Raw genomic sequence first — 23,593 nt, forward strand, 5'->3', positions numbered from 1 at the left:
CCCCTGCTCATCAAAATTCTCCACTGAACAAACAGAAAGAAAAAAAAAAGTTGACTGTTAGGAAGCCATACAACACAATAAGATACCCACTTTTATTTCACTTCTATTGGAACCATAATCAGTACAAACTAGGGGCCAAGCTGGCCATGGCATGACCATTATCAATAAACCACAGGTTCCAAGCACAAACAGAAATAAAATAAAAATCACTGTTAATTCACTAATATAAAGCCTCTTAAAAGTATAAAAATATTTTACAAAAATTCACAAAAAAAAAAAAAAATATATATGTTCAGTTCACATCATGCAGGAGAACTACTTCCCAGCATCATTGTCATTGATCAGTTTCATAAATATGGGCATCAGGATACAGGTCACGTCACAGCCTGTAAAGTTCTATGTCCATGACAGCCCTGACCTGTACGGGCATTAACTTCTCTGTAGAAACCAGGGCAATACATCATACCTTACATAAAAGGTATAAAAAAATAATAAAATAAGCTTTTCTTCTTGTTACCCTAACATGAGGATGTAGACAAAATATACATATAAAACATAATGGCTTGTAAGTCCTTTCGTCAAATAATGTTCTGAAAGAGATGAAAAAAAGAGAATTAGATATTTCTATCCCATGAAGACATAACAGTACATGTATGTATTAGAGGACTTTTCAGTACACCCTCAGGCTAAGATTCTACTTTTTTTTTTATAATGTCAAGAAAAATCAATGAGAAATCGCCAAGTTCTTTTTCCACTCGACGTTTTTCAGTTCATTGGCGGTTTTGCCAAATCGTAGCATGTTGAGCCAAAAAAGTAATGGAGATCCCAATTTTAATAACATTTCATAGGGTACCATTAAAGAAAAAAAAAAAAAAAAAAGATACGGTAGTTATGGAAAAGGTTGTATTTAATTAAATTTATCTTTAACAACAACATTTTTATTAATTAAACAGGGATCAATTTGTGTGTGCGGGCAGGGCACTAAAAATTTAGCCGGCAATAATAAAAATGTAGTGTGTGTGTTTTTCACTTTTTCTTTATTTTATTTTTTAGGTATTACTACTACTCCCAGCATGGAACACTCTGTCCCATGATGGGAGTAGTAGTACATGTACTAATTGACAGATCGCCCAGGGTTCCCTTCTGACACCCGCTGTGATCCTCCTGTATAACGTATAGATGCGGCCGGCCGCTCTTCTATGGTCCCCTGCACTGACCTATATATACACCTATTCATATTTCCTGTAGAGCTGTGATTGGCCAGATGGTTCCAGCCAATCACAACTCTCTGTGGGAAATATGGATAGGTGTATATATATACACATCAATGCAGGGACCATAGAAGAGCGGCCGCCACATCTATTACATTATACCTCCTGGAGTGGCATTCGCTGTGTTCTTTCCTTAACTGCAGGTACTACAGCGCCCAACATGGAGCAGTGTGCGCTCCGTGTTGGGAGTAGTAGTACCTGCAGGTAAGAACAGATCACAGCAGGTATCACTCCTGACACCCACTCTATGGAGCGGCTCTATACAGCACTCGAATGCCTGCTCTGTACTCCGGCCAGTGATGTGAATAGAACATCACTCATTCATATTTCCCTCTGAGAGCTGTGATTGGCTGTAACCATCCGGCAATCACCACTCTGTGCGGAAAATATGAATGAATATGAATGAGTTATCATATCACTGGCCGGAGTACAGAGTAGAGATTTGAGCGCTGTATAGAGCCGCTCCACATCTCTGCTATAGACAAGACGATCACATCGGGCGATATGTCTATTAGTACAGTTACTACTACTCCCATCTGTTCCATGCTGGGTGTAGTAGTACTACCTAAAAAGTGTCAAAAAGGAGAAAAAAAGTGAACCACACTTTATTAAAAAAAAAATTTATTTAGTTGGAGAAAAATGTATTTAACAAATTTTATATTTTTTATATCACTACTGCATCTTTTTTTTTTGGTACCAAACAAATTTTGAGTACTAAAAAAAAAAAAAAAAAAAAGGGGGGCAAAAATGCAACTTCCACACAAATAAAAAAAAGCCAGAAAAAACGCCAGACTGAGGAAATTGCACTGGCGTTTTTTAAGGAGTTTCTTCTTGTGTTTGAAAAAACACAGGACAAAAAAACAAGTACAAACTTAGCCTAAGAGGTTCTTTGAGGACATGACTATACCACCACTAAACAGGGCAACAACCTATAAAATTTAAGTTTGTGGCCCCAATACTTAAACGCCATGTGAGCATGCCCGTACTTGTTACACAAAGATCGTGCCATAGATTTCACCAATTACTATGTTATTATTAAAATCCAAAAGGTAAATCAAAGAAGTATAAAAAAAAATTATATATGACAGTTCACACCATCAAAATGTGCAGTTTTCCCCACTGCATGATATTCTGCAATTTTAGCACAATATGATTGTGAATAGATTTTCTGCACCTTAACCAATCCACAGAATGAGCACAAGGCCGAAGCCTAAAATAAGCCCCGGACAGCTACACGACTGTCAGGGTCTGCTGACCCTCTACATAGTAATGCGGCAGGCATCAGGGCTCCCAACCATGCTTCTATGGACCTTGCTTTGTGCATGCGGTCATGATGGAACAAAAATAGGTCAAACTGTTCCTACAAAGTTGGTAGCATACAATTATCCATAATGTCTTGGTATGCTGAAACATTATAGGGGTACTACGCCCCTAGACATCTTCTCCCCTATCCAAAGGATAGGGGATGTCAGATCGCCGCGGTCCTGCTGCTGGGGACTCCGGGGATCGCCGCTGCGGCACCCCGCTATCATTACTGCACAGAGCGAGTTCGCTGTGCGTAATGACAGGAGATACAGGGGATGGAGCAGTGTGACGTCATTGCTCCGCCCCTCGTGACATCACCGCCTGCCCTCTTAATGCAAGTCTATGGCAGGGGACGTGACGACCGCCACGCCTCCTCCCATAGACTTGTATTGAGGGGGCGGGCTGTGACGTCACAAGGGGCCCATCTGACACTTAGCATTGTGCTTGGTGATGTAAGGCTTGTACATTCAGCTGCTCGGCCATGGAAACCCATACCATGAAGCACAGTACTAGTGCCAATAGCAGATGAGGTTTGGCACTGTGCCAGAATGATTTTTTTTTATAAAGATGCCCAGTCTGTCTCTTCGAAAAGAAACAAACCATTACCTATCTCCAGGGCTCCCCTGATTCCTTCAGTATGGCCACTAATACTAAGCTACCCTGTGCCATCATCTTACTGATGCCAGGGCTTAATGGGTCAACGAGCAGCTCAGTGAAATGCTGGCCTGGGTTTCCTGTCCGTGAATGTGAATAATTGATCAACTGGTGATCAATACATCACATTGCCACCCAGCTAAACACTTGCTAAAATGAGACAGCAGAGTGGCCAAATATGCTGAGCAGCACAGTGACACATTGGCCAACCCAGGAAACGGAAAGGAGGCCTTCACACCAAAACTGGAGGCATCGGGGAGGAGTAAAAGGCTTTTTTTTTTTTTTTTTTTAAATAAAAGACAGACTGGGCATCTTTTCTCTATAAAGTAAATCATATAGGGGGAGATTTATTAAAATCTGTCCAGAGGAAAAGTCCCTTAGTTGCCCATAGCAACCAATCAGATCTTTTCTTTAATTTTTGAATAAGCCTCTAAAAATAAGAGATCTGATTCATTGCTATGGGCAACTCAGCAACTTTTCCTCTTTTGATAAATCTCCTCCATAGGCAATAGATATAAATTGAGCACTCACCGCTTCAAGTCTGAATCCTTTTTGTGAATTATACATCTAGTATAAAAGGCATAGCAGGGAGATCAGGAAAGAGCAGAAAGTGTGGTCTGCCACATGTTCTGGCCTCCAGCATGGATTCAGAAGACTCAAAGCGGTGAGTGCTCCATCTATATCTATTGTCTATATGATTTGCTGTTACACCGCCTTTACTGTGGGATGAATGTTGAACACACCTAGGAGTCTTTTTACTGGCGTTACCTGAATTATCCAGCTTTAAACATTTCCTACCCGTCCACCTGTGAATATTGCGGTGCCTGAGTTTAGGGGCACGTACTCTATGTTCTTTATTTAAAATACAACCCTTCCGCAGGACATTTATGCACTATAAGTGACCTCTCTAACTTTACATGGCTTAAACTTTATGATCGAGCTGCTGTGATTCCTAATACTTCTCAATAATACCACTCAGATGATGGTAGAAAGTGGTGTCATATTAGGCTAAGTTTCTACTTTGTTTTTTGTCCTGCGTTTTTTTGGTTTGAATGAAAAAAAAAAAAAAAAAGCCAGTGCAATTTCCTGCGTTTGGCGTTTTTTCATTTGTGTGAAAATGTTTGGCCCCTTTGGCGCTTTTTCTTGGTACCCAAATTTTGTTGGGTACAAAAAAAAAAAAAAAAAAAAAAAAAAAAAAAAAAAAAAAAAAAAAAAGGAGGATGCAATAGTGCTGGAAAATTTTTTCACAAAATTTTAATTTTTCATAACAACATTTCAATTTCTAATAACATGCGTGTGGGTTTCACTTTTTTTTCTCTTTTTTGATATTTTATAGGTACTACTACTACTCCCAGCATGGAACAAACTGTTCCATGATGGGAGTAGTAGTATCTGTACTAATAGACATATCGCCCCGGGTGTCAGTACTGACACCCGCTGTGATCCTCCTGTATAATCTATTGATGCAGCCGCTCTTCTATGGTCCCCTGCACGGCCGTATATATACAAGTCTTCATATTTCCCACAGAGAGTTGTGATTGGCTGGAACCATCTGGCCAATCACAACTCTGCAGGAAATATGAATGTGTGTATATATACGTCAGTGCAGGGGACCATAGAAGAGCGGCCGGCCGCATCTATACATTATACAGGAGGATTGCAACGGAACTCGGGGCGATCTGTCAATTAGTACAGGATCTACTACTCCCATCATCAAACAGTGTGTGTTCCATGCTGGGAGTAGTAGTACCACCTTAAAAATAAAGAATAAAAAGTGAAAAACACATACACACTAAATTTTTATTATTGTTGGCTATATTTTTAGTGCCCTGCACGCCCACATAAATTGATCCCTGTTTAAAAAGTAAAAATTTTGTTATAAAAAAATAAAAAAGATACATTTAGTTATACAATTTTTTCCATCACTACTGTATCTTTTTGTTATTTTTTTAATGGTACCCTACGAAATTTTATTAAAAAAGGCATCACCATCACTTTTTTGGATCGCTAAAGTAAAAAAAAAATATATAAAAACCGCCTTGAAAAACGTTAAAACCCACATGGTGTTTTTCTTGGCTAGACTTCTATGGGAGAAAAAAGCCACGATTTCAGGGGAAAAAAAACCCCAGTGGCTCAACAAGCTGAGATTTTGCAAAACCGCCAAGAGCTGAAAAATGCCCAAAAAAGAGTGAAAAGACGCCAAAAGGATAAAAAAAAAAACGCCAAACTGAAAAACGCCAAGTGGAAAAAGAATTTTGCGATTCCTCATTGATTTAAAACTAACATATGGCCGCAGCGTTTTTTTGGCCGAAAAAACGCCATGCTGCAGAATTGGAGTTTTTCCGAAAAAAAGAAAAGAAAAATAGAACAAGTAGAAACTTCGCCTTATAGTACCATGCTGGACTTCAGTGATTTTATATTATATATAAAAAGTAGTGTTCTACACTCCACACCTACTCCGTTCCCCAGCAGCTTCCATTCCCAGCCACAGTGGTGTCCTGCCCCAGTTAATGATTGACTTAGTGGGAAAGTGCCTGTGGGGTCTACATGTCACCGGAACAAGGAAGTAGCACAGATGAGTAACAACAAGGAGTGTGAGAACAGGATCAGGGTAAGTATCACTTCAGGCCCTTTTACACGGCCGATATCCCTGTCTGACATTCCATGGGCAGGAACAAGCTGGCTCTAGGACTGCTCAGAAATGTGCCGTCTTTACCAATGGCAAATGTATTTGTGAAAGGATTCAGCCACGGAAATACTGCCTTGTGTATGGTGCAGAAGAACATTGAAAACAATGGGAGACTGCAGCAACAAAATGTCTGAGCAAATTTTTTTTTTGTCAGATTCTGCTCTGTGAATGAGCCCTTATTTATAAACTACCCCCAGTCATATAGGGTGGGTCCCAATACTCTTGTCTCTATAGTGCATGGATGCCCATAGCTGCTCACCAATATTGTAAACCAAAACTTACACCTTTTTACCTTTTCTGTAGCACTGAAAACACAATGGCCCTTATTTACTAAGAGTGGAGTCTATTTTTCTTTGTGGGTTTTAATTCCCTACAATAAATTTTCCACGGTATTTACCAAGGTTTCCCTACATTTTGCCTTTTTTTTTTTTTTTTTTTTAAACACATGCTCTGATCTGTCTGGTTTTCCTCAGCTTAAATCCAGTATATTTTCTGTAGAAACCTTAGTAAATATGTTTTTTTTTTTTTTTTGAGAAAGTCAGGTCCACGCCCACTTTTCCCGGCAACCACACCCCTTTTTCTGGTTTTCTGGCACAAATAGAATCTGGCGCACAACACAACAAAACAGGTCGGGTTTACAGTAGTAAATCAGGGCCAATATATTAAAGTCAGTACTTACCTCAGTTTATATGAGAACTTCAGACAGTCTTTTTGTCAACTTTTACCTTCTTCTGTAGAAAAAAAAGCCATTGCTTTATAAAGTTAGATTTTATTAACAGATTCACTCCAGCTTTCTGTCTATTCTTAACAGAGAAGCGGCACAATGCAGAGTTCTATAGAAAAAAACAAACAAACATGTCCTAGCAATGATATTTCAAGAGAAATACACTTACTAAAACCTCGTCAACTGGTTCTTTGTAATGGAAGGAACAGACGTTTTAGACATGCTGCAGAATTTCTGTTGCAGAAAATGAGCCAATGGCATAAGAGGATCCAACTTTTAGGGGAAATATTAGAGAAGGTGTTCTACTTCCCCCTTCCAGCTGGATCCACTTCTGCCTTCGGCTACAGAAAATCTGCACCAAATCTGCAATGTGTTTTCCTACCCTAACAGGGACCTTTGATGCAGTTTTTTCAGTATCATGCAGTGGATGAGTACTATACAGCAGATGGCACACAGGCAGATCATGCAGAGGATAAGACCCAAACACGCAGACGAAGCAGAGCAGTAGATTAGTACCACACATGCAAACCATGCAGTGGAGTACCACCATTAATGCAGACCATGCAGTGGAGTACCACCATTAATGCAGACCATGCAGTGGAGTACCACCATTAATGCAGACCATGCAGTGGAGTACCACCATTAATGCAGACCATGCAGTGGAGTACCACCATTAATGCAGACCATGCAGTGGAGTACCACCATTAATGCAGACCATGCAGTGGAGTACCACCATTAATGCAGACCATGCAGTGGAGTACCACCATTAATGCAGACCATGCAGTGGAGTACCACCATTAATGCAGACCATGCAGTGGAGTACCACCATTAATGCAGACCATGCAGTGGAGTACCACCATTAATGCAGACCATGCAGAAGAAGAGATTTTACAGAACTCAAAACTACATTGTGGAAGGTTATTGTGGATATTCTATAATAACTTCAACAGGAAAGACAAAACCAATAATAAAATCTGCACTAAAGCCAGATATTGATACTTCCCCCCCCCCCCCAAAAGATGTATTTTTTTTAATTTAAATTTTCAGTACATTATTAAAAAGGGTACTCTGCTGCTCAGTATTTGAAAAACTGTTCCGAACGCTGGGGGCGGCAGCTTGTGAAGTCATGGCCCGCCCCCTCAATGCAAGTCTATGGGAGGGGGCGTGGACCGCCCCCTACCATAGACTTTCATTGAGGGGGCGGCGCCATGATGTCACGAGCTTCCAGCGTTCGGAACAGTCAGCCATCTTGTCTGAGTGTTTTTTAACAGTATTGAAAGATAAGTATAGGCAGCTGACCACATTAAGTGAGAGAGTTTTGTAAGCATGCTCTGTGACCTGTAGAGAGGTCATTGTGGATTGAGGGGGTAGGCTGAGCTCTAAGCATATTTTGTAAAGCAGCTAGAATAAAAATGGCAAGACTTTAGTTTTCCATTCTACAGTCTGTATTATAGAATAATAAACAGGTGTCTCTGCTTACTTAACAACATATAAAAATAAAACTCTGGGCCCTGACATCACAATTTCTGACAGAAAGAGGATCGAAGCCAGGGACCAGAGTGGGACACCAGAAGCACCACTAGAGGCAAGTTTTTAGTTTTTTTATATGCTGTTAAGAAGGCAAAGTTCTAAACCCATCCGCCGGATAACCTCTTAAAGAGACTTTAGATTGAGGAAGCTTAGTGGAGAGCCAATAGCATTTACTGTCAGAATCTCTAATAGTAACAATGTGCTCCCTTATTGACAATGCTGTCTAATGTACATTTTGCTCGGTGGATGCAATCCTCAAAGTCATTCAAAAGGTCCATATTGCCATGACAGATGTGTGCAGGCAAGCAGAGTAATAAACTAAATGGGAGGACTACAGTGCCCAGAATAAATTATTTAGTTTAGAAAATATAAACAGCTTGGGGGGGCAACCTAATATCTATGTTTACATATGTCAAGGGGAAAACCATAGATCCCACCCCCCCTCCAATATCTATTCATACCCAGGACTGATTCAGGAGTTTATTTTAATCACCAGACTTGAAGTAAGGAAACCATTTTTACCCCTAAATTAAGGAAAATTGGCTTCTATCTCGTGGGATGTTTCTACTTCTTTTGGATCAACACTACAGGGCAATAGGCTGAACATTTAACTAGGTTGTCACATTAACCGTCAGAGCGGTGACAAGTTCATTTCAGTGTTCTCACTGCTGTTTATTTAGCCCCTTTATGGTGCACAGCTATTTCTTATTATCTACATTTCAAATGGCAAGTACAGAGCTGGGCGTTTACTAGTAGTACACAGAGGTTTTCTTTCTTTCTTTCTTTCCCTTACGTCTCTGGCCAATTATAGCACAGAACATACTCCTCTCTGCTACACCATGACCTAGTGTTGGTGAAAAGTGTCCTGAACAGGCCAGCACTACACTAAACTGATGATCTTCACAGTACACTACTATCACACTACATAACGCTTTGCTGGTACTGTTTAACACTTCAGATTTTCTGCATAAAAACCTGCAGCAGAAAGTCTTCAGCATATCTCTCCTTGTTTGAGCTATACATATGGAGTGTATTCGGGTGGGCGGAGCATTCCAATTTTGTAAATAGCCTGGGGCACATGGTACAGTTGACCCACCACTGCACTATAAAAGTTAGCCTATATACAGTGATCCCTCAACTTACAATGGCCTCAACATACAATAGTTTCAACATACAATGGTCTTTTCTGGACCATTGTAACTTGAAACCAGACTCAACATACAATGTTACAGACAGTTCAGATCTGCGAAATGTGTCAATGGCTGGAAGAACCGACCAATCAGAATGGGCATTCACTAGCAAAACACCTGTGTTACTGTCTGGTAGTGCCTCCTACAGTACAGGGAGGTACTACATGTTCTGTACTCTTTACCTGTGCCAGGGTTAGATGCTCCTTTGGACACCAGGAGAGGGCGGCTCCATTTTACTTTAGGACACTGTACTGTACAGGACCCTGAAGAAGCTCCTGTCCTCTATATAGACAGTGATTACAGCTCCCAGCAGATCTTTCTTACTTTTATATGGAAGGATTTGCTTTATCTATATTTGTTATCTACTTATTTTTCTTTAATCCTCACTTTTTCCTATTTTTTTTTAATAACATTTTGGGGCTTCAGAACCAATTACCAGGTTTCCATAGAGTTATGGTCTCAACATACGATTTCAACTTACAATGGTTGTCCTGGAACCAATGTATATTGTAACTTGAGGGACCACTGTATATCATTATGGCCAGTTCATAGACTGTAAATTTATGTATATTTTATATATATATTATATATATATATATATATATATTATATATATATATATATATATATATATATATATTTTTTTTTTTTTATATACATATTCTTTTACATATGCATTTATATTCTTATATTTCTATTGGCCAACTGGATTTCTTTAAAATTCAAAACGATTATTTTTCCAAAAAATTTTATTTTTATTTTCATTCTTTTAATTTTTTATCTTTATTTTTATATTTTACTTTTATTTTTATTCTTATTTTTATTTTTACTAATATACCAGTGTGGTTTCCTTTTATGTTTATCAATCTTATTTATACTTTTTATACTATACATATTTATATATTTCCGTGCATGTGCATGTCTATATATACACATTTCATATATAATAGAGATCTAACTTCATACACCGTTATTCTACCCTTCTGCATAATCAATAGAGGTGATCATATAGCTTCCAATTCAATATTAACTACACACTTTCTATATCTTTCCCTATTTCTTCCTATTTTTCTTTCCTTCATGAGATGATCCAGTACCTTGTTTTGCATATATCCTGAAACCCCCAGGTTTTCCAGGCACCAACACTATATATAACCGCATTAGACATATGACATTCAACTATATTTCTACTGAGGAAAATGCCCGAGGCATTGAAACGCGTCTAGAATCTAGCCATAGACTTGCATATACCTTAATTCATCTGAATCCATCTTCAATATAGCGCTATTGAACAATCTCCCTGCAACAGCTGGAAGTCCCTAGTTTCGGGACCACTCTGCACTACGCGCGCACAGCGCTCAGTTCACACGAGGCACGCCGCACCTACCCTCACCGCTGCCACTACATCGCCACTGCTGCTGCTGCTGCATTTCCATTTTCTGCCACCACTGCTGTCTCCCCGGACCAACTCACGATCCACGGCATACCTGAAAGGCCGGTGCCATCCGTGCCAGCCGAGGACCAAAGGAGAAGGAGATCCGCACAGACATCGGACATCGCCGGAGGTTGACAACTCCACACCAGCCCGTCCAGCCAGTTACCATAGACGGCGTCAGGAGCGGTGAGTGGTGCTGTGCATCAGACCTCGTATCCATTCAGTATACTAAGTGATCTGAAGTAATAACTTGAAGTAATAACTTGCTACATTGTACCACCAATGACTATTTGTAAGATTGGTACATCGGAACTCTGCTGAACTCTTACTACCTAGCTATTGGAATTACAAAGACTGTTACATTTTGAATTCGGAACTTTCCAGCTATTGAATAAATACAGAACTCTGCTATTTTTATAGCGCAATATTGACTATTCGATACATCACCCATTTAGATGCAAGTTTTCTCATTTTTATTAATGTAATTTTATTAATTTTTAATAGAATTTTTATTTTTATTGTCGCTGACTTCTATGTCCCATGCTAGGGCCCTGCAGGGACAGCGATTATCAGTGATTAATATATTTGTGAACATATATTTATTTATATCAGGATCACTCCTTTTTCCATCTCTTTCTCCCTTTTTTCTATTTACATCCAATATACCCTGAGGACTGGTTCACAGTTGATTCTTCAACTTTACTATTTAATTCAGTTCATAGACTGATTTGGATTTTAGAACGTTTTAAGCTATTTTTTTTGCTCTAATTTTACCTGCATTATGAAGGCATACGTACCCTCACTATATCAGCTGTTTGTTGGATTGTTCTGAAATCTTCCACAATCATTTTACCCTTCAAATAGCAGGAAATCTCAAAATACATGGTCAGATTAAAGCTTCTCAGGTAACCAATACTTCTGAACTAAGGGGAGATGAACATGTTGATTTCTGTGGGATTAAAGTGTCCCATCGAGGTTACTCCCACCTAAATGGTCCACGCAACTCCATACTGGATGGTCAGGTTGCTAAAGAAACTGTAATGACACCCAATATGTTTGGTGCACAGGTCCTATTTTAGTTTAAGATGATCGCAGGGAGTCCGACAGCTGGGACCCTCTACAATCACCCATATGGGGCCCTTACTCTGCCCTGGCTGAGCTCCTGTGTGTGTACAAGCTGACATGTGTGCAAAATGTCAAACAGGCCCCTTTATCTCTATAGGAGAGACGGAGACACCGAACACTGACCTGCTGGGTACATAAAGCGCTCTAGCATGTCCAGGGCACCGTACTGGAGATCGCAGGGTGGGGGGGGGGTGCTGGGTGGCAGTGGTTGGACCCCCCCTGCAATCACACATTTATTCCCTATACTGCAAATAGGGGATACATTTTTTACCACTGGACTTCTTTAATGGAACTCCAGTACTTACCTCATTCTAACCCAACCACCCAGGTTACTATATATTCACATGTATAGCACATACTTGCCTTTTTCTTGGGTTTTGACTGAAGACTGACTCCAGAATCTGTTGACTCTGCAACCGGAGTGACCAGACTTTGTGAGAGCTTCTTGCTTTTCTTTTTCTTTTCTTTGTCTTCCTTTTCTGTAGGGACAATAAGATATATTGTAACCTCACTGGTTTCATTTCGCCTGGTCTATACAAATAAAACTATGTATTAACAACTTGTTTTTCAATCTGCAGCTCTCCAGCTGTTACAAAACTATAACTCCCATCATGCTGGAAGTTGTAGTTTTGCAACAGCTGGAGAGTCAGATAGTGTTGAGAGTAGAGATGAGTGAACATACAGTAAATTCGATTCGTCACAAACTTCTCGGCTCGGTGGTTGCTGACTTTAGCCTGCATAATTGAGTTCAGCTTTCAGGTGCTCCGGTGGACTGGAAAAAGATGGATACAGTCCTAGGAGACTCTTTCCTGAAGTCAGCAACCACCGAGCCGAGAAGTTCGTAACAAATTGAATTTACTCTAAGTTTGCTCATCTCTAGTTGAGAGTGAATATTCGAAAAGCAAATTTTTACCGCGAATATCAGCACTTCGCAATTTCGCGAATATTAAGAATATAGCACTATATGTTCGTAATGACGAATATTCGTTTTTTTATTCACAGTACACATCACAACAATGATGTGTACTGTGTAAAAGTGTAAAAAAAAAAAAAAAAAAAAGTGATCATACCCTCCCTGCTTCTAGCTTGTGGTCCAAAGAAGGCTCCAATATTATTTACTGCGTGGGTCAGTTGTAACGAGAATATTCTGTATATGCGAATATGGAAATATCGGCACTTCCAGGGGATACTGATCCCTCCTTTCTTTTAAGTGAAAGATATAATCGCACATGCACACTATGCCAATTACATTACGAATTTTCATTTGGAAAAAAAAAAAGCAACAAACATGGAGAACATAGGACGAAATATCGCGAGTTCCAATATGGCCCCTGATGCTCATCACTAGTCACAGATTGCAAAACACTGCAGTACATCTTTTGCCTATTGATTACAGTGTGAAAATTGATATGCTCCATTTTACCTGTGGGGGGTGCTGCAAGTATTTTGAACACTGATACCCTATGGACTACGCTGACCACGTGGTGTTCTGCTGTTGGATCTCGCAGTGATCAGCTTATCTTCAGGGGACGGTCCAAGGCAGACAACTAATTTGACAAACTAATGTAAATGAAATATGGAAGAATTTCTCCTAAGCATGAGATAGCTGCTGTGAAAAAGGAGAAGGTAAAACCTGACTGACTGCTATAGAGAATCCAGCTTTCACTTTAGGCCACAGTAATAGGTGTCAGATTTAACAGTTTTTGGATTAGGCCAAATTGCATAACAATTCTCCATGGCAATCCCGCAACCTTTTTCACATGCAACAGAAAATACCCACACAGAATACTGCTAATGCTGTGCAAAAATAAAAAAATATAAATAAATCTTAAAGGGGTACTCCACTGCCACAGCATTCGGAAGATTTAGTTACAAACGCTGGGTGTGGGGTCGTGAGGTCATGGTCACGCCCCCTCAATGCAAGTCTATGGGAGGGGGCGTACGCCCCCTACCATAGACTTGCACTGAGGGAGCATGGCCATGACGTCACGACCCCGCAGCCAACATTCAGTGTTCGGAACTAAAAGGGGTACTCCACTGCCCCAGCTTTCAGAACATTAAGTGCAAAAGTAAGCAGCATGCTATTAATTTGCTGCAGATTCCACATAAAAAGCTAAGCATTAGCTCCATGCGACAACTATGGTGTTAAAGGGGTACTCCCGTGAAAAACTTTTTTTTAAATGAACTGGTGCCAGAAAGTTAAACAGATTTGTAAATTCCTTCTATTAAAAAATATTTACCCTTCCAGTACTTTTTAGGGGCTATATACTACAGAGGAAATGTTTTTATTTTTAGATTTCTCTGATGTCATGACCACAGTGCGCTCTGCTGACCTCTGCTGTCCATTTTAGGAACTGTCCAGAGCAGCATATGTTTGCTATGGGGATTTTTTCCTGCACTGGACAGTTCCTAAAATGGACAGATGTCAGCAGAGAGCCCCTAAAAAGTACTGGAAGGATTAAGATTTTTTTAATAGAAGTAATTTACAAATCTGTAACTTTCTGGCACCAGTTGATTTAAAAAAAAAGTTTTCCACAGGAGTACCCCTTTAACTAAAGTTGAGCGAACTTACAGTAAATGAGGCCAAATCTGAACCTGACTGCTTGGTTGTGGATTGCTTTAGTCTGTATAAATTACCGAATATTTCAAAGTGCTCTTGTGGCAGGTAAAGTGTCAGATCTCCTAGGACTGTATCCATCTTTTTCCAGGCACACGGATGACTTTGAAGGCAGGACTAATCTAATCAGAGCAATCAATGGTGGAGCAGTCGGGTTTGGTCGAATTTACTGTAAGTTTGCTCTAGTGTTAACCTTTGTGCAGATCCACAGCAGAATCCCAGCCAAAATTCTTCACACCAACCCAAGGTGAGAGACACCACACTGAATTATCACAAAGCTATACACATTTACCATGATCCCCATTTCTGGTGGTTAGGCAGCTCCCCAACTTACTGCCTGGAAAATCTTTCTAATAAAGTACAGTGACCCCCCCGACCTACGATGGTCCTGACATACGATAATTTCAATATGCGATGGCCTCTCACAACATACGATGCTTTTGTATGTCGGGGCCATCGCATAAACGGCTATCCGGCAGCGCAGACTGCTTCAGCTGCTGCCGGATAGCCGTTTACGGTGCCCCGTGTGGTCCACTGACGATCACTTACCTGTCCCCGGGGCTCCGTAGCGTACTCCTCGGGATCCCCTGCATCGCCGCGCACGCCGTACAGTCATCCAATTGGAGTGGCGTGCGTAGTGACGTGATGGCGGTGATGAGGAACGACGATCCCAGGCAACAGAGACGTTCCGGAGCGGCGGGGACACCCCAGGGACGCGGCGGCAGCGATGGACGGTGACATCCAGGGCAGCGGTGACAGGAGAGTACAACGTCCTATATTTAACATTGCACGGATTACCATCGTATGTTGAGGGACCACTGTATTAATTAAAAATGGGAGGCATTACATATGTTGGCGGTATATATAAAATATTGCATTATCTGGTAGGGGTGTGAATCGCCAAGAATTTGGCGATTCGATTCGAATCGCGATACCAGTGCGGCGATTCGATATATCGCGATATATCGCGATACCGTCTAGGTGACGATACATCGCGATATATCGCCCACCTGGGAGCATTCATAGATCCCAATAGACGCCGCTGTCAGCTTTGACAGCGGCGATCTAGTACTCCGGTGCTCACTTTTTTTTATGTTATCCCGTCCGGGCTGCAAAATAAAATAAAACGCACTTTATCTTACCTGCCAACGAGCCCGCGGAGCTCCGGTACAGGTGTCCGGTCCCCGGGCTGTATTCTTCTTACTTCCTGTTAGTCCGGCACGTCACATGGAGCTTCAGCCTATCACCAGCGGAGGCGGGACATCGCTGCGGCCAGTGATAGGCTGAAGCTCCATGTGACGTGCCGGACTAACAGGAAGTAAGAAGAATACAGCCCGGGGACCGAACACCTGTACCGGACTGTACCGGAGCTCCGCGGGCTCGTTGGCAGGTAAGAAAAGTGCGTTTTATTAAAAATTCCACATCCCTAAAAGAATCGATTCAAAAATATTTTGAATCGATTCTGTATCGGCAAATGAAAAATCGCGATTATCGCGAGAATCGATTTTTTCTTACATCCCTATTATCTGGTATATTCCACCGTATGCGGGTCCTGGCAGCAGATGTGTTTCAACCCTTGGGAATGCTGTGCTCTGGAGGCTTCTGCATCCCTTGTCCCACGTCCCCTATGTGGCCTTATCTTGGGTTGGGTTGTTGCATTATGTTCTACTCTGTGACTAGGTTTCTGTTGGTGGATCCAGCATTAGAATCTCTTTCCACTGCATTCAGGGTCATGGAAGCTTGTGCTTGGTGCTACGCTGTGTGAAGTCACTTCCGCAGTACAGAGGAACAGTTATTGGGTATGACCTGCCTAGAGCTGGTAGTACTTGTGAATATAAGCTATTGCTCCCCATTATTAACCATATATATGGACATTTATCAACGGGTTTAGTCAGGTTTTCTTTACCATAATTGTCGCAACTGCGACTACGCGATTTTTCGTGCGACATTTTGACTGGAAAGCGAGAAAAGCAAGTTTTCCAAAAATTAACTACGTAGTAATAATTTTAAAATGGAGTACGGGTAGTCAGGAATTTATTAACTGCGACAGTCGCAACTGCGCAAAAAAAAGTCGCAACAGGGTTAAAAATTGACTGAATTTACTCCAGCTCAAACATGGAGCAGAAAAAGCTACTACCAAAGTAAAAATGGAAAAATTGCTTACGTGAAAGAAAATTATCAAAAGGCTGAAACCAGTTGATAAATAAGTCACACATAAGCAAAAAAAAAGTAAGGAAAAAATTACTAAAAAAAAGGAATACATAAGAAAACATTGATAAATGGCCCTCAGTCTTTATGGAGCCTATAGTGAATACAAGCTATTGCTTTGTCAGCCATATAGATTATGTAGAGGCTGTAAAGCTTGTAGCTATTGCTCACTGTTCGCTATATGGCCTGCATACAGCCTGTAGGGCTCATGAATAAGTTATTGCTCTGTCGTCGGCCATATAGACTGCACGGAGCTTGTAGTGTTCATGGATACAAGCTATGGTCTGTACAGAGACCGTAATGATTGTAAACACAGGTTATTGCTTCCTATTGGAAGACCTTTAGACTACATAGAGCCTGTACGGCTGGCTTGGGAATCTATATATATATAAAACTCAATGTGTATGTGTGTGTGTGTGTGTGTGTGTATGTATATGTGTATGTGTGTGTGTATGTTCCAGCATCCCGCCCAAACGGTTAAAGATATTAACATTAAACTTGGCACACGTTACTTATATGTCAACAACAAACATAGGATAGGCAATTTAACCCTTACTGACACCCATTTGCCAGGGGGGGGGCGGTTTATGTTTAAAGTCCCATACAAGTCTATGGGATATATGTGTCACTGCATAACTTCCAAACGGCTGGAGATATTTTGATAATACTTGGTCACGTTACTTATATGTCCACTTAAAATATAGGATAGTTAATTTAACCCTTAACTACCCCCTTTGTGAGGGTTGGGGTTTTTGTTTAACCTCTTCAGGACATAGGGCGTATGGATACGCCCTGCATCCCGAGTCCTTAAGGACCGAGGGCGTATCCATACGCCCGTGGGAATTCCGGCCCCCACCGCTAGCCGGTTGGGGACCGGAGCCGGATGCCTGCTGAAATCGTTCAGCAGGCATCCCGGCATATCGCCCAGGGGGGTCATTATGCCCCCCCATGTCGGCGATCACCGCACATCGCTGGACAATTCAGTCCAGCGATCTGCGGCGATTCCGGGTCAATCGGGTCTCCAGTGACCCGATGACCCGGAATTACCGGCTGTTCGGGGCCGTCTCTGACGGCCCCGAACAGCCAGAGCCTGCAGGGGTGAGGTGGCACTGGTGCCACCTCACGATCGCCCTGATTCGTCGGCCGGATTACCGGCCGACCAATCAGGGCGCCTGCTGCGGGTGTCACTCCCGCACCCGCTCCGCCCCTCTTCCGGAGGACGTGAGCGGGTGCGGGACGTGCACCCCGGGTGCTGGGGACCCCGATCCCCGGCGCCCCTGTTGGGATCGGGGCCCCAGGAGCAGCTGCGGCGGCGGAGATGACGAGGGACTGACCTGCAGCGTCTGGATCGTTGCAGGTGAGTGACAGCCTCCTGCTGTTGCTTAGCAACAGCTCCCAGCATGCAAAAAGGGCATGCTGGGAGCTGTAGTTATGCAACAGCAGGAGGCAGACCACCACAACTCCCAGCATTCCCTTATGGGCATGCTGGGACTTATGGTTTTGCAACAGCTGGAGGCACATTCTTTCTATGGAAAAGTGTACCTTCAGCTGTTGTATAACTACAACTCCCAGCTTGCACAAACAGCTAAAGTGCATGCTGGGAGTTGTAGTGGTGCATCTGCTGGTTGCATAACTACAACTCCCAGCATGCCCGTTGGCTGTCGGTGACTGCTGAGAGTTGTAGTTTTGCAACAGCTGAAGGCACACTGGTTGTGAAACTCAGTTTTTTTTTTACCTAACTCAGTGTTTCACGACCGGTGTGCCTCCAGCTGTTGCAAACTACAACTCTCAGCAGTCACCGTACACCATGCACCGTACATGCTGGGAGTTGTAGTTTTGCAACAGCTGGAGGCACACTGGTTGTGAAACACTGAGTTAGGTCACAAACTCAGTGATACATAACCAGTGTGCCTACAGTTGTTGCAAAACTGCAACTCTCAGCAGTCACCGACAGCCAACGGGCATGCTGGGAGTTGTAGTTATGCAACAGCTGGATGTCCCCCCCCCCCCCCCCCCCCAATGTGAACGTACAGGGTACACTCACATGGGCGGAGGATTACAGTAAGTATCTGGCTGCAAATTTGAGCTGCCGCAAACTTTCTGCTGCAGCTCAAATTGCCAGCGAGAAACTACTGTGAACCCCCCGCCCGTGCGACTGTACCCTAAAAACACTACACTACCCTAACACAAAAAATAAAATAAAAAGTAAAAAACACTACATATACACATACCCCTACACAGCCCCCCTCCCCTCCCCAATAAAAATGAAAAACGTCTGGTACGCCACTGTTTCCAGAACGGAGCCTCCAGCTGTTGCAAAACAACTCCCAGTATTGTCGGACAGCCGTTGACTGTCCAGGCATGCTGGGAGTTTTGCAACAGCTGGAGGCACCCTGTTTGGGAATCACTGGTGTAGAATACCCCTATGTCCACCCCTATGCAATCACTAATTTAGGCCTCAAATGGGCATGGCGCTCTCACTTTGGAGCCCTGTCGTATTTCAAGGCAACAGTTTAGGGTCACATATGGGGTATCGCCGTACTCGGGAGAAATTGTGTTACAAATTTTGGGGGGTATTTTCTGCTTTTACCCTTTTTAAAAATGTAAAATTTTTGGGAAAACAAGCATTTTAGGTAAAAAAAAAATTTTTTTTTTACATATGCAAAAGTCGTGAAACACCTGTGGGGTATAAAGGTTCACTTAACCCCTTGTTACGTTCCCCGAGGGGTCTAGTTTCCAAAATGGTATGCCATGTGGGTTTTTTTTTGCTGTCCTGGCACCATAGGGGCTTCCTAAATGCGGCATGCCCCCAGAGCAAAATTTGCGTTCAAAAAGCCAAATGTGACTCCTTCTCTTCCGAGACCTGTAGTGCGCCAGCAGAGCACTTCTCACCCCCATATGGGGTGTTTTCTGAATCGGGAGAAATTGGGCTTCAAATTTTTAGGGGTATTTTCTGCTATTACCCTTTTTAAAAATAAATTTTTTTTGGGAAAACAAGCATTTTAGGTAAAATTTTTTTTTTTTTTTACATTTGCAAAAGTCGTGAAACACCTGTGGGGTATTAAGGTTCACTTTATCCCATGTTACATTCCCCGAGGGGTCTAGTTTCCAAAATGGTATGCCATGTGTTTTTTTTTTGCTGTTCTGGCACCATAAGGGCTTCCTAAAGGTAACATGCCCCCCAAAAACCATTTCAGAAAAACGTACTCTCCAAAATCCCCTTGTCGCTCCTTCCCTTCTGAGCCCTCTACTGCGCCCGCAGAACACTTTACATAGACATATGAGGTATGTCCTTACTCGAGAGAAATTGGGCTACAAATACAAGTAAAAATGTTGTCCTTTTACCCCTTGTAAAAATTCAAAAATTGGGTCTACAAGAACATGTGAGTGTAAAAAATGAAGATTGTGAATTTTCTCCTTCACTTTGCTGCTATTCGTGTGAAACACCTAAAGGGTTAAAACGCTGACTGAATGTCATTTTGAATACTTTGGGGGGTGTAGTTTTTATAATGGTGTCATTTATGGGGTATTTCTAATATGAAGACCCTTCAAATCCACTTCAAACCTGAACTGGTCCCTGAAAAATACTGAGTTTGAAAATTTTGTGAAAAATCGGAAAATTGCTGCTGACCGTTGAAGCCCTCTGGGGTCTTCCAAAAGTAAAAACACGTCAATTTTATGATGCAAACATAAAGTAGACATATTGTATATGTGAACCAAAAAAAAAAAATGTATTCGTAATATCCATTTTCCTTACAAGCAGAGAGCTTCAAAGTTAGAAAAATGCAAAATTTTCAAATTTTTCATCAAATTTACGGATTTTTCACCAAGAAAGGATGCAAGTATCGACAAAAATTTACCACTATGTTAAAGTAGAATATGTCACGAAAAAACAATCTCGGAATCAGAATGATAACTAAAAGCATTCCAGAGTTAATGTTTAAAGTGACAGTGGTCAGATGTGCAAAAAACGCTCCGGTCCTTAAGGCCAAAATGGGCTCCGTCCTGAAGGGGTTAAAGTCCCATGCAAATCAATGGGAAATGCATGTTCCCACATAACTTCCGTACGGCTGGTGATATTTCAATACCTGGTACACATATTACAGGGCGGGATAGGAGGACGGGATATGACAATATATGGAGGACGGGATATGACAATATATGGAGGACGGGATATGACAATATATGGAGGACGGGATATGACAATATATGGGGACGGGATATGACAATATATGGGGACGGGATATGAAGTCAAAAGCTTTCTCCTTTGTTTATTTTCCTCCCCAACAAGGATTAGGAAGGAAAAACCGGGCAACGCCGGGTACTCAGCTAGTATAAGCTATTGATGCCTGTTATCAGCCAGTTCATGTTATGCTGACAGTGTTGATGCCTTCCCTACGCTTACTGCTCTATGGTGATCTATGGTGCTGGTAAGTATGTGTACTTTGACTGCATTCTCTTCTGCTATTGTGGAGTTACTTCCATTATATTTAGAGCCCTGGGGCAGGGCTTCTTGTTTTTGTAGCGGGACTTTGCACAAAATGTATTCTGCTTTAGTGTTACCGCTACACCTTTTTCTCTGGTGGTTCTGTGGTTATAGGTCATCACTATGAGGTACTAATATTTGCTTCTTTTACAAAAGGTCATGCTCTTTAGGCAGAGCCTCTATGTAAAGGATAGATAGGTCTAAGAATAGGCATGTAACATGTCAGCATTCATGAACATTTGCTTGTCATAGTCCAGCACAAAATTACGAGAAGGTTTCCTTGGTCTTTAAAGGCCGCAAATCCAGACTTCTGAGCAGCACAAATCTTCAAAACACATAAGAAGCCTAAAATCTACATCTTTTGGCTTTAGTATTTGAAAGCTCAAGCAAAACACTCAGATTGTCAAAAGCATTTCTCCTATCACTGTTCATATGAAGCTCAAGTAGTTTACATATGTACAAAATCATCTGCCTGATGTCATTTATGTCCTAAGAGAAGACTTTAGTATTCACCACGACAGATGATCTTCTAGAACAGTGGTCTTCAACCTGCGGACCTCCATATGTTGCAAAACTACAACTCCCAGCATGCCCGGACAGCCAACGTCACTGTGCTGAGAAGTCATAGTTTTCTCCTGTGTGTTCTCCAGTTTAGGGGGAAGATCCGTCACCTAATGCCACATATCTACCTCAGGAACCCAAGGATCAGTTTTGTTGTCTAAGTGGTGCCCATCTTCCACAGTTCTGAGCTCTCCAGTCCCAAAGACCCTTATGAAGAGGCTGTTGGGGTAGTAGCAGCCCTGTCTCCAGTTCATTTGGTGCTGTTCTTGATGACTGGATGTTTACAAGGAGAAATTGTCCTTTAACGTACCGGTACGTCCTTGGTCCTGCTACCGTGATATAACGCGGGGTTACACGGTAATCCCGCATCATATCACGGCGGGCCCGGGGTCATAGTGAAGCCGGGACCCGCCTCTAATAGTGCGCAGCGCCGATCGCGGCGCCGCGCACTATTAACCCTATAGCCGCACGGCTAAAAGTGAAAGTAAAAGCTGCCTGTTAACTCAGTGGGCTGTTCGGGATAGCCGCGGCGAAATCACGGCATCCCGAACAGCTTACAGGACAGTGGGAGGGCCCCTACCTGCCTCCTCGCTGTCCGATCGCCGAATGACTGCTCAGTGCCTGAGATCCAGGCATGAGCAGTCAAGCGGCAGAATCATCGATCACTGGTTTCCTATGAGAAACCAATGATCAATGATAAAGATCAGTGTGTGCAGTGTTATAGGTCCCTATAGAAGCTATAACACTGCAAAAAAAAAGTGAAAAAAAAAAAAGTGAATGAATATCATTTAACCCCTCCCCTATTAAAAGTTTGAATCACCCCCCTTTTCCCATAAAAAAAAAAAAAGTGTAAATAAAAATAAACATATATGGTATCACCGCGTGCGGAAATGTTGGAATGATAAAAATATATCGTTAATTAAACCGCTCGGTCAATGGCTTGCGCGCAAAAAAATTCCAAAGTACAAAATAGTGCATTTTTGGTCACTTTTTATATCATTTAAAAATGAATAAAAAGCGATCAAGAAGTCCTATCAATCCAGAAGTACAACAAAATCAAACCTATATAAGTAGGGTATCATTTTAATCTTATGGACCTACAGAATATAGTTAAGGTGTCATTTTTACCAAAAAATGTATTACGTAGAAACGGAAGCCCCCAAAATGTACAAAACAGCGTTTTTTCTTCAATTTTGTCGCACAATGATTTTTTTTTTCCGTTTCACCGTTGATTTTTGGGCAAAATGACTGACGTCATTACAAAGTAGAATTGGTGGCGCAGAAAATAAGCAATCATATGGATTTTTAGGTGCAAAATTGAAAGAGTTATGATTTTTTAAAGGCAAGGAGCAAAAAACGAAAATATAAAAACGGAAAACTCTATTTTTTTTAGAGTACCCTTTTTAAGGTGTTTGAAGATAAACCATGAAGCTTTCCTCTTAACCCCTTAAGGACCGGGGGGGTCCTTAAGGGGTTAAGAGGAAAGCTTCATGGTTTATCTTCAAACACCTTAAAAAGGGTACTCTAAAAAAAATAAATGAAATTTTTTTTTTTCCACCAATCAGTTGGTGCCAAAAAGTTATAGATTTGTAAATGACTTCTATTTTAAAATGCTAATCCTTCCAGTACTTTATCAGCTGCTGTACACTTCAGAGGAAATTCCTTTCTTTTTGAATTTATTTCCTGTCTGACCACAGCGCTTTATGCTGACACCTCTGTCCATGTCAGGAACTGTCCAGAGCCGGAGTAAATCCCCATAGCAAACCTATCCTGCTCTGGACAGTTCCTGGCATGGACA

General features: G+C 41.7%; 1 protein-coding gene across 6 annotated transcripts in view; it reads right to left on the reverse strand.

The window, feature by feature from the left end:
* Nucleotides 1-62: 62 nt before the first annotated feature.
* The window catches only part of TCOF1 (treacle ribosome biogenesis factor 1), a 129,204-nt gene continuing 105,673 nt past the window's right edge, over nucleotides 63-23,593 (reverse strand). For 5 of the 6 annotated variants that reach the window (XM_056516937.1, XM_056516936.1, XM_056516941.1 and 2 more), the window contains 3 exons: nucleotides 12,287-12,402; nucleotides 6,599-6,752; nucleotides 63-590 (listed from right to left, as the gene is read on the reverse strand). In XM_056516937.1, coding sequence (XP_056372912.1) covers nucleotides 6,618-6,752; nucleotides 12,287-12,402 — 251 coding nt within the window. In that variant the 3' untranslated portion in view covers nucleotides 63-590; nucleotides 6,599-6,617. The remainder of the gene's footprint in view (nucleotides 591-6,598; nucleotides 6,753-12,286; nucleotides 12,403-23,593) is intronic. The other variant, XM_056516940.1, reaches the window with a different exon arrangement.

This window comes from Hyla sarda, chromosome 4, assembly GCF_029499605.1.
Source record: "Hyla sarda isolate aHylSar1 chromosome 4, aHylSar1.hap1, whole genome shotgun sequence".
NCBI lineage: Eukaryota > Metazoa > Chordata > Amphibia > Anura > Hylidae > Hyla > Hyla sarda.